The sequence below is a fragment of the Alosa sapidissima genome, chromosome 18 (assembly GCF_018492685.1).
Source record: "Alosa sapidissima isolate fAloSap1 chromosome 18, fAloSap1.pri, whole genome shotgun sequence".
NCBI lineage: Eukaryota > Metazoa > Chordata > Actinopteri > Clupeiformes > Clupeidae > Alosa > Alosa sapidissima.
In genome coordinates, this window is record NC_055974.1 from 15,457,801 (window position 1) to 15,470,141 (window position 12,341).

Here is a 12,341-nt window from a genome sequence, read left to right on the forward strand (position 1 = left end):
CACTTTATTGTATGGCTCCATGTTTAATGACATCGATAGCAGAAACTTTTGTTTTCTTTTTTGTCGGTCCGCGGTATCTTGATCAACTGCGCAGCAAATTATCAGCACCGGGCCTAATTTTACTCCACGACTCCGCGCACCAGCAGTCTCCACGTTGCGGACCCACATCAAAACAAAACGATTTCGTGATTGGTGGAGAAATCCTATTTTCTGATTGGCCGATAGGTTAGTAATTGAACAGCAGCTCTCTGAACTGAATGAGCGCACAGACAGCAACGTTGTGTGACACGTTTGTAAAATATAGCCCTTAAGACATTTCTGTGCGGGCAAGTTAATCATTTTTCGGAGTGAGAAATGCCATGTGTGGCGTGTGAGTGTGTGAAGTCATTGAAATGCGTATGTCTCACGCTCAATGCGTGAGACTTGAGGTCTGGTCTACAGTGTCTGGTCAACGTCAACGATAAGTACAGTAAGTTAGGCTAACGTAAACGTTAGCTATTTGCTGTTGTCATATACTTTACGTGATACTTGAGAGTCTGAATCAGAATTACCTTAGCTCTCAGTAAGTTACAGTTTATTATAGTCATGTGATTTACATAAAGTAGTAAACAACAGTAATGTTAAACGTGTCAACAAGTTAGATTCTACCCCACAAGCCACAATTGGGAACGTTCAAGTTAGCGTTAGCACATCTACAAACCTATTAATGTTAGTAGCTAACATGCTAAGCATGCGTTAGCAATAGCCACTGCTTTTTTTGAGCTGACAAGCGTTAAAAATGCGTGGAAATGCGTTAAAAACGTAATCAGCCAAATTGACTCACTTCTTAAGACCCTTGGTATGGTATGGTGTTACAATGATGTGGAGTCAAAATGTAAATTGTTAGTAACGTTATGGTTTTAATGTAGACCAACCGCGATTTTGCAATGAAGTGAATGGAGTCATTTTAGGTACTACTTTCACGAGGTCTGTAGTTCTGTCAAAATTGATCTTATCTTTGAACAGACTACATGGTTATCTTCCTTAGACTTCGTAGATGTAGTTACTACAATTTGGAGGCGAAATTCGAAGTGTAAATATGGTTTTAATGTGTAAACAGGACAACCGCGATGTTGCGAGCTAGAAAAAAGGAAGTGAATGAATGAATAGTTACTGCTTTTCTGAGGGCTGGCGTTCTCATAAAATCGACGTAATCTTTGAAAAGACTACCTGGTTATCTTCCTTAGACTTCGTAGATGTAGTTACTACAATTTGGACTCGAAATTCGAAGTGCAAATATGGTTTAAATGTGTAAACAAGACGCCTGATGTTTAAAATGTTAATGAATGGGCACAATATTATTGTGTACAGTAATGGGCTATCAGTAGTATGTAAACAGTTCATGTGTTATGTGATTTACATAAACTAGTAAACAACAGAAATGTTAAAAGCTGGTATTGTGTTTCCTGAATTCTTATATTCAGGCATTCAAATAAAATGTAATTAAATAGCATATACTCTATCAGTGTATGATGCTTGCATGAGGGAAACATCCCAAAACAACGGCACCCATATAATTGCTGTTGTTTTGAGAAGTATTTCTCATGCAAGCATCATGCAACAATGCAAAAACAATGAAACTATTGTAGGCCTAATTATATTTTACATTAGTAAAGCAGTACTCTGATGTGCATGCTTTCACAAACTTTTGTGAACAATCTTAGCACTTTAAACATTGACTGTTTTGAAGTGCATGTATAGCAATATAGTATAAAAATAATAATAATTGTGATATCATTACAATTTGATGGGGGGTGGGAGGAGGGGGTGGGTTCATGTAGGTGGGCCCTATGACCCCAAAGTATGCCTTGACTGGGCCTCAGGTCAAAGAAGTTTGAGAAAGGCTGATGTAGATGACAAAGCAGCAAGGAGGCGTCGTGTGATCATTTAAACAAGTTTTATGACAAAGTCGATGAGGGTGGGAAAAATCGTACATTTCTGTGCAAACTTTGCCCGCACTTCAGTCACATTCAGTCACATTGTCTTTTAAGAAAATGCAGTCCATTTTTCGGTTCCAGCAGCCAACAACCTCAGAAATGACCCTTCAGGCCTCTCAGGAGGCGCTGGCCTTCTAACCTAGTGACCACCATAGCAACCAGCATGATTGCCCTAGCAACCAGCATAGCAACCACAATATTTATGCGTTTTAGCTTATTGGATGTTGCGTTAATGCAGATAACTTTTGATCCGTATGCCGATTTTCATAAATGAGATACCGTTGGAATCCTTGGATGAGGCCGAGTTCCATGCCCCTGATCAAACCCACTCTTGCAGTTCCTCGGAACCGCAATTCTAGTTTATTATTCCTTTTCACCCACTTTTTGTACGAACCACCGTTTCCTCGGAAGTTCCTCGGAACCGCAATTCTAGTTATTGTTGCATTTATGCACTGTATCATCAATTATATGTATTCTCCTGAACTACAGTATCTTTCAATTACCAATGAGGAGACCCAAGGTCTATCTAGGACCAGGGAGCAGGATCGGAGCACACCAAGCTTGTAGTGAATTTTATTAGTACAAAACATTTCGACGCCCATGCGTCTTCTTCAGGTTTGACTTCTACTGGGCGTCGAAACGTTAGTCACAACGTTTAAGGTACGATAAGTAAGATAAATAAACCTAAGGGGCCCTATTTTGGCGATCAGATATAGATGGTCAGAGGCATAAAGTTTATAGACATTACAGGCGTGGCCAGTCCACAATCACTAATGGCGTGATTTTGTGACCAGGTTTTTCTTGGTCAGTGACGTAAGGATTTTTAGAGTGTGTAAGATAGCGAATTTTGTATCATGCACCAGACCACACCTTATGTCATTAATTGCCACACCCCTGGGTGCAAGGTTGATTAGAAGAGGAGCGCATGTCGAAAGCAATCTTATTTTATTGAATCTAAGATAAGAATAAGCCTTGCTTTACGCCTTGTGCCACCTTGCACCAAGTGCACAATAAGGTGGACCAGAGGACCACACAGAGGACCACAGGCTCAGTCCCTGCTTCAGTCATTGCAAGCGCACCTGATTGATTAATCACCCACTATGTGGATACTGTTTTCTAGAATTTATTTAGATTGTTTTATTTTGTATAATTTGTATTTTAGTATATTCTTTATCTTCTACAGTCCTTATTGATTAGTTGTGTTTTTTTTATATTATATACTTTTAATTACTTTTTCTGCTGTTAGTGAATGTGTGTGTGTATGTTGTCTGTATGCTACTGTGACCTTGAATTTCCCCTAGGGATTAATAAAGTATCTATCTATCTATCTTATAAATCTCTTTATTCAGTGATGTATCTTCTCAACAAGAGGAGGTTGCATGGAGCAGTGTTAACTGTTAACATTGTGTTGGTCAAAAACATTATCTAACTGATTTTTAAGTGTCACGAGAGTGATATTTCTCATTGAAGGATTTCATATTAACACATGGAGAAAGGTGGTGGGTTGGTCTAACAGACTCTGAGAAGGAGGGCACCTGGTTCTGGGTGGACAACACACCCTTTACTAAAGAGGGGTGAGAAAATATTTCTCTTTAGACTCTGTTTTATACGGTTGCCAAAACTTCAAACATTGTTTTATTATACAGGCTGCAGGTTGTAGTATATGGCAAAGCTAGACATATAAATATTCATTATTTACATTTAACACTCTTAACGTAATATTTCAGTGGCTTGCTTTTTAAATTTAGTTACATATCCACATAGATTCCCAATTTTTGTTGTTGAATCTGATGCCTTGCATTTATCGCCTGACTGACATGTCTTGCAGGTCTGTGCCGTGGGCACACAAGCAGCCAGATAACCACTTAGGCCCAGGGGGAGATCCAGTGAATGGCGAGGACTGTGGTTTACTGCAGTCGTCTGGGCTGAATGACGTGGCGTGCCGTAAAACGTTTAAAAGCACCTGTCAGAGTCAGAGCTGGTGTGATACTGGCACTCGCCATATCTTTGAGAAATAAACCAAAATATTGAGAATCACATGATTGTACATTCAGTAAATGGGTACTGTATACTCTTGTAGGCTAATAAGCCTGAGCTTTTATGCTGGAGAGGTCAAGATGAAGATGCCCGAGAAGCTTTAATACACAGTAACAAGTCAAGTCAAGTTTATTCATGTAGCGCATTTCATACACATCCAGTTGTGTGAACATCCAGTTGTATGTCCTCAACACCTTCAAAGTTTATTGCAGGAGTCACCCAGTATGTTTATCAGAAGGGTTGACCTTTGCACATACAGTGTTTTCAGACACTGGGACCTGGTGACCTTCTCAAACAGGGCCGGCCAGAGGCATAAGCGAACTAAGCGGCTGCTTGGGGCCCCCAATCGAGTTTCTTTTTTTTTTTTTTTTACATAATAAATAACGTAAACAAGTGACATCAATGAATGAATAAATGAAAATGGAAGGTAAGCGTTAGTTCTGTCAGGAAGACTTAATTGGTCACACATCATTCATTACTTCCGTCCAAACACCTGTCTGCATCAGTCTTTATAATGACATGACTTTGCACCTGCATGTTGATTTCAGGTGCCGATTTTCGATGTTCCGTATCCATGCATGGGTAGCTAGTCATTCACTTCAAAACTTTAACTTGTGATTCAGTCACAGATCTTACCTTACGTTCGCTTTCAACTGTTTTGGATGCATCACCAAAGTCTCGGGGTTCCATTAATGTAGGAGGATATATCTCTCGTAGCCTAAACGTCAGAGAGTAGGTAGGGCGAATTGTTGCCACTTGTTTGGGTTGAACGCTTGGTCTTATCAACGGAAAGAAACAGCTTTTGAAGGTTTCTCTTTTTTACCCTAGTCTCGTTAAGATCCTAGTTGCTTAATGATATTTACATTCCTATCGCTAACAATGCAATTGGTCGCTAAACCTTTATCTGGTACGTGGAGACATCACCAATGAGACTACAGATGCCATAGTAAACACCACGGACTTTAACAACTTCGATTCAGGTACAAATGAGGATCGGATAATATGGATAATAAATTGAAGTCAATAATATTTAATCATTATACAACATACATTGCATTTGTGATTGTGTGGTCTGCTCTATTCACAGCTGTTTGTAAGAGCATACTTTCTGTGGCGGGACCAAAAGTCAAAAAAGCTCTGAAATCTGGTAAGCACTTGTTGTATTGATCTTTGGATAAATTGGCTTCATCTTAATAGCAGCACGTTGCACTTGCTTGATCACATAAGAGAGAGGTAACAGGAGATCTGCTGGTGTCCCTGAATCCACCATTGCTCTTGGAGGAAAAATAGTAATTAAGAAAGAAATGGAAATATACATCCAAATATGGAATAAAGAAAAATTCCGAACTGCTGGATGACTTGCTGGATAGATATTCACCTTGTATGAATCCTGTCTGTGCCTGCCACTGACCTAAGTACTCATATAGATACCTACCAAATATAGCATGGAACCCAGAGCAATGAAATTGAATGAGAGAAGTAACAATACAATGAGATCCTTGACAATTAGTTTACCTTTATGCAGCTCAGGTCAACAGAGGTAAGATCTTCACATCACAGCCTGGCAAGTTCCCCTGCAAGGCCATCATGCATGTGTGTGGAGAAAATGACCCAGAGTTGGTTCAGGATCTGACCAGGGACATCCTCCTCCATTGTGAGAGCAAAGGATACCAATCAGTTGCCATTCCTGCTATATGTGCTGGTGAGGATAGGAACAGTCTGCTAGACTATTTGTATTTGAATATTTGTTTACATTTGCTGAGTTGGTTGAGTAATAGAATGTGAGTGCAGAATGTCTTTCAACTATTTCACTATTTCTATTATACTAATTCCAAAGACATTGGCATAACTTATACTTCCTCTGCTGAGCTAATGGAAGCATTGGGCTGTGTGTGTGTGTGTGTGTGTGTGTGTGTGTGTGTCTGTGTGTCTGTGTATGTGGCAACATTTAAAAAAACTGATTAAAGCAGAATGGGTTGTTAATATAAGTCTTTAGTTACATTATTGTGCAGCTATGATATATCACTTTGGTCCATCTTACTCTACTCTGGGTCCATAATACACCGGCAACAACTAGAGGAATAAAACTAAAGCAGAAGCTCTGTGTTTACTGAGATGTCATCGCTTGTCTGTCTCTGCAGCTGCGGGAGTGGACCCATGTATAGTGGCAGATGCAATCTTCAGTGGGATAGTGGCCGCAGTATCCAGTTGCTCCTTCCAGCACCTTGTAACTGTCCGCCTCGTTCTGTTCAGCATGCCGGTCTTCCAGCAGTTTCAAGCCGCTGCTGACACCATGTTTTGGACACCCATTAGACTAAAAAGTGATTTCTCAAGTCAATGAATTGTCATGTAATGAGTCAGTGGAAGACTATCCTTCCCACTTGTGTGTTCTCACCAACCTGAAACACGATGTATTTCACATACATAAAAAGCAAGGCACTGGTCGCACTTTGTTCTGTAACATTCAGTCAGTATCAAAAATTTTTAAATTTCATGACTTCCTTTGATAATGCTAAGTCTAGTCTAGTTCAGTAACATGTTATACACACTTCCAGCATGTGATGATACAGAATCCTTATCATCTTGTGTATCTCTACAGCCACTACTCCACTAAGAGCATCCACAGCTCCAGCTCAAACGACTCAACCTGGGTCACTGTACCCAGACCTGAGCTCCCTACTGCCTTCATCCCTCATCCCAGCTGTCCCTCCTTCAGCCACCTTTATAATCTTAGGCACATCTGTGCAGGATGTGTCCAGTGTCTGTGCTGGTCTGCAGCAGGCCTACACATCCCACTGCTCCCAGCAAACCCTGGCCCCAGAGGAGCTGGCTGGGCTCTCCCATGCAGAGCTGCAGGATCTGGTCGGCAGAGTGAACAGCCTCGGGGTGCAGCTGGAGCCGTCTGGGCCTGGCAGTGGGGCAGGGGTGGTGGTGAGGGGGCTGAATGAGGGGGTGAATGAGGTGATGTACGTCATGCAGGGGGCATTACGCCGACAGGTGGTGGAGAGGGACCAGAGGGAGCTGTTCAACAATGTGGTGTGGTGCATCATGGGACAGCGAGGAGATTGGGAGAGGTTCCCTAAAGAGGCCAATCAGAAGCTGGAGAAGGGTGTCACTGGAGGGGTGATGGATGCTCATGGATGCTGTTGGAATGTAGATCTCCGGAGGAAGCAGGCGACTGCTGTGGGTTCAGGTTATGTGACCCTAGTCAAGCGACTACAAAACCTGCCAGGTATTTAGATAATGATTTAGTAATGATTTAACCATTATCAACAATGAATAATTACTAAAAATCTGACCATATCCTTTGGCATATTTTAAAGAGTCATCAGTCACTGTGACAAGAGGAAGAGTGCTGTGTGTGCTTTTAATCATGTCTTAGTGCAGCATTTGACACTGTTGATCACAATATTTTACTACACAGACTAGAACACTGGGTTGGATTTACAGGCATAGTTATCAGCTGGCTAAAATCATATCTACAAGAAAGGAGCTTCTTTGTTGCCATCGGAAACTGTACCTCAACACCAACGTCCTTGACCTGTGGTGTTCCCCAGGGGTCGATCTTGGGGCCACTATTATTCAACCTCTATATGCTCCCACTTGGACAAATCATTCAAAATAATTTGATTTCATATCATAGCTATGCAGATGACACACAAATTTACTTAGCTCTATCACCAAACAACTATGGTCCTCTTGAATCTATGTGTCAGTGTATAGAACAAATCAACACCTGGATGTCTCAAAATTTTCTTCAGCTGAACAAAGAAAAAACTGAAGTAATTATATTTGGTAAAAATGAGGAAAGACTTAGGGTTGCCACTCTCCTTGACACAAAAGGGTTGAAGGCAAAGGATACTGTTAAAAACCTTGGTGTATTAATTGACAGTGATCTAAATTTCAACAGCCACATGAAAGCGATAACTAAATCAGCTTTTTACCACCTCAAAAATATTGTCAAACTCAGAGGGCTGATGTCAAAACATGACTTAGAAAAACTCATTCATGCATTTATCTCCAGCAGGGTTGATTACTGCAATGGACTGTTCACAGGCCTTCCTAAAAAGACTATTAAACAGCTTCAGGTGATACAAAATGCAGCAGCTAGGACTCTAACAAAAACTAAAAGAACTGACCACATTACTCCAATTCTTAAGTCCTTGCACTGGCTTCCAGTAAGTCACAGAATTGACTTTAAAGCACTATTGCTTGTTTATAAATCAGTAAATGGAGCAGGACCTAAATACTTGTCAGACATGCTTCAGCAGTACACACCTTCTCGTCCTCTCAGGTCCCAGGTGAAAAACCTGCTAGTAAAACCTACAGTTAGAACTAAACATGGTGAAGCAGCTTTTAGCTGCTATGCGGCTCAGCTGTGGAACCAACTTTCGGATGACATTAAAAAGGCCCCAACTGTAGCCAGTTTTAAATCTAGACTTAAGACCAAACTGTTCTCAGACGCTTTCTGCTAACTGTGCCGAGTTACAAATTCTGAATCTGCCTCGATAATTATTCTACTTTGTCTTTTATTACTTTTTTTACTACTTTTGCCTTTGTTTTTGCTTACTAATTATTCTTTATTTTTAAATGATTTTACCTTGTGTTTTATGTTTTCCTTTTATTATGATCTTTACCTTTTAACTATTCTTTGACTATATTGCCCTTCTATGCTTTTATTTGTTATTATCGTTTGGTTTTGTTTATGTAAAGCACATTGAATGACCTCTGTGTATGAAATGTGCTATATAAATAAACTTGACTTGACTTGACTTGACATGTAGTTCTTCAAATCAGAGAAAAACATGACTAATCGGTGGAGGATTTTAGAGATGATCTATGCTTGTTGCAGATTTTAAAGTCCCTCTGTACTGGGATAGTCTGGTTCCCACTGAGGCCCTACAGGTGATCCCACTCATCCCCCTCTGTGCCGAGTTTGAGCGTGTGAAGGCAGATTTCAGGACCTGCATGAGAACAATACTCAAGGTACTCTACCTCACAGGAGGACTTCTATCCTATAAATACAACTTCTATCTACGGTAATTGTTTCACATATTACTCTCGATGTAGTAACTAACCTTGATGTATCTGTGTGTGTTTTGTGTAGCCTCATTCGATTATGGTCATATTAATCATGCTGTGTGTTTATTCTATGTCTGCCCTCTCAGATTGAGCGTGTGCAGAACGTGCACCTGCGTCGGGCGTTTGAGGTTCAGCGGCAGCAGCTGGAGGATAAGAACGGTGCACCTGTAGGGGCCGGGGAGAAGATGCTCTACCACGGCACCACAACCCAGGCCTGCCAGTCCATCATGAAGACCGGCTTCAACCGTGGCTTTGCAGGCCAGAATGGTATGTTCTTATCTCTTTGCTGTGTGCCTACTCAGTTAGCAAAGCATCTTTCAAGTGAAGTATGAATGAAATGACGTGTCGGATAAATCATCAAATTATTCTTGTTTTGCACGCCAGAACAGTACAGAAAATGAAATGTACAATTTGTAAAAACACTCACTTGGTGAACAGGTGTATTCCTATTTAATGTAGGCTATGCCTTTTAGTGTACACTGTATGCTTCTTAGATATAGGCCTATATGTACATCACTGCAAAAGTTGCAAGTGCTGATCAGTAGGTGGGAATACATGATTCTGATTAAACGATAGAAGGATAGAAGTCCTCCTGTGAGGTAGAGTACCTTGGGCAGCCATGGCCCACTGGTTAGTACTCTGGACTTGTAACCGCAGGGTTGCCGGTTCGAGCCCCGACCAGTGGGCCGTGACTGAAGTGCCCTTGAGCAAGGCACCTAACCCCTCACTGCTCCCAGAGCGCCGCCGTTGAAGCAGGCAGCTCACTGCGCCGGGATTAGTGTGTGCTTCACCTCACTGTGTGTTCACTGTGTGCTGTTTGTGTTTCACTAATTCACCGATTGGGTTAAATGCAGAGACCAAATTTCCCTCACGGGATCAAAAAAGTATATATACTTATACTATACTTATACTATTCTGAATTAAAAACAAAAAAAAATCACTTTTTCTCACTTACTCTTACACTCAATTTGTTTGTTTTTTCCTTTTCTTTGTATCTGGCTGTGTTTGTAAGTGTCTCTCCACTGTCTTCCATTCTCATCTTTCTCATCTATTCATATTTTCCCTTTTTTTCAGCCACTGTATATGGTCTAGGAACCTACTTTGCTGTGAGTGCAAGCTACTCAGCCAACCCCTTGTGCTCCCGGCCAGAAGCAGACGGCACTCAGTGTATGTTTGTCGCTCGAGTTCTGGCAGGTTTCTACACGTTGGGTAAGAGCCTCATGAGGGTTCCCCCACCTGTCTCTCCTCAACAGCCTGACATCCGCTTCGACAGCCTTGTGGATAACCAGCAGAACCCCAGCATGTTTGTGGTGTTCCACGACAGCCAAGCCTACCCAGACTATCTCATCACATTCAAATGAGTGTGGAACACATATTGTACATGTCCCTCCCTTCACACTAAATTTGAATGACACTGTTTTTTTTTTGTTTGTTTTTTTTAATTCAGCAACATTTTAAAGTAATCAACAAAGATGGACATTTAAAGCTGATTGGATACATTTTTAAACAAATACTGGTTAGATATGACTGAAAGATGTTGCTACTAAAATTATGCAACAAGGATCAAAAGTTAAAAAACGTAATGTTTTATAAATCACCTAAGATTGTATTAATTTAAAGGAACTATATGCAACATCCCTGGAAGTGTGGGCTTATGTCCATGACAATACCCTTCCTTGCTTTGCCTTGCTGTTTTCTGTACAGTGACTCACCGGTGCCTCTTGTTGTACAAAGTGGCTCAATGCGAGTACACAGCTGAGCTTGCTGGTTAGCATGCTACTTCATTATCTGTGCAACAGCTTACACATTATAAAAAAAGGTTATTTCTTCACTTCATGCTACTATTTCTACATAATTGTGTTATGTTATGTATCATTTCGTCATGTTTTATGTTACAATTCTTACATAATTGTCTGTAAAGATAATACAGTGCTGCTTGAAAGTTTGTGAACCGTCAGACATGGTCATTTGTTTTTTTACAAAAAACAAAAATCAAAATAACCTTATTTAATGCACATTTAAACCCCAATTTGTAAGGCTGGCTTTTCAAATAATAGATAGAAACAAAATAAAGTTATATAGTTTCATTATATATTCACAAAAGTGGTTTAGTTCACAAAAACTCTAGCCTGACGAGCCAGACCCACATTAAAATGTAGGGTCTGGACACTCACCGTTCGCAGTGCTCAGTCCGAGGGCCGGGATAATCAGTTGTCTTTCAAATTCCCTCTGCACGCAATAGGACAGCAGCAGCGCTATGAGTCCCATGCGTTTCCCACCAGCGGAGCTAGTTGGCTAGTTCAAACGTTTGCCTACTTAATAAAAGCTTAACTCGTGTCACACTGTTTGCCAGCAGCAACATCCATCTTATTTGTTTTCAAGTAGCAGGGAATTCAAGCCAAACCGTTGCAACTCTGCCATCAATCATTATGTTAAGCCCACCTAACGACTCTATACACGATTTCATTGGCCTGATTAAGTTTCGATTTCTGGAGCTCACAAGCCAACGGAGAGTTGCTAGACTAGCCCTGGCAGCAAATGTAATTTGCGGCCGCTAGGGGCGCGTCTAGATTTCTAGGCTACAAAAACTCTGCAAAAGTATGTGAAATGTAGTTAATTTCTTGTAGCACCTCCTTTTGCAAACAAACGTCTTCTGTTCCCATTAACCAGTGTCTCACATCTGGTTCTGCATTTTTTGCCTACTCCTCCTTGCAGAACTCAGCCAGTTGAGATACATTTGTGGGACAACTGGCATGTACTGCCCACTTCAGATCTAGCCAAAACAATTCTAGTGAATTATCTGAACTTTGACTAGGCCAATTCAGAATATGAATTGTCTTTATCTTAAGCCATTCCTTGGTAATTTTGCTTGAATGGTTGTAGGGTCATTATCCTGTTGTAAAATCTATTTCCTCCCTAGCTTCATCTCCGTCACTGACATGAGGTTCAGATCAAGAATTTGCTGATAGACCTGAGAATTCATGGTTTCCTGGATGATATGATATTGTCCAGGCATAACAACAAATCCACATTTCCACCACCATGCTTCACGCTTCATGCTGTTGAGAGTGGGGGTCTTTTCTTAAAGTGTTAGCTTTCCTCTAAACATGATGATTTGGATTGTGACAGATAATTCTATTTTGGATACACCTGTCCAGAGAATAGACTTCCACAAGGGCTCTGAAAGTTGAATCGGGAGAGCAGAGCCAGAGGCTTCCTTCTAGCAACCCTCTCATGAAAGTCGTG

General features: G+C 40.9%; 1 protein-coding gene across 1 annotated transcript; it reads left to right on the forward strand.

Annotated features, from left to right (window-relative positions):
* Window positions 1-3,276: 3,276 nt before the first annotated feature.
* On the forward strand, window positions 3,277-10,539 carry LOC121690137 (protein mono-ADP-ribosyltransferase PARP14-like). Its single transcript, XM_042070541.1, has 9 exons — window positions 3,277-3,550; window positions 3,805-4,993; window positions 5,101-5,160; window positions 5,539-5,715; window positions 6,155-6,334; window positions 6,613-7,245; window positions 8,866-8,999; window positions 9,182-9,362; window positions 10,170-10,539. Exons 4-9 carry the CDS (start codon window positions 5,601-5,603, stop codon window positions 10,454-10,456), a joined length of 1,530 nt encoding a protein of 509 aa, XP_041926475.1. The 5' UTR covers window positions 3,277-3,550; window positions 3,805-4,993; window positions 5,101-5,160; window positions 5,539-5,600; the 3' UTR covers window positions 10,457-10,539.
* The last annotated feature ends 1,802 nt before the right edge of the window (window positions 10,540-12,341 follow it).

What these genes read in the sequence shown, in the direction of transcription:
- LOC121690137 (XM_042070541.1), top strand. Translation starts at nt 5,601, where the DNA reads ATGCATGTGTGTGGAGAAAATGACCCAGAGTTGGTTCAGGATCTGACC. An exon ending in GACACCCATTAGACTAAAAA is followed by an intron (nt 6,335 to 6,612) that starts GTGATTTCTCAA and finishes GTATCTCTACAG; the next exon opens with CCACTACTCCACTAAGAGCA. An exon ending in GCATGAGAACAATACTCAAG is followed by an intron (nt 9,000 to 9,181) that starts GTACTCTACCTC and finishes CTGCCCTCTCAG; the next exon opens with ATTGAGCGTGTGCAGAACGT.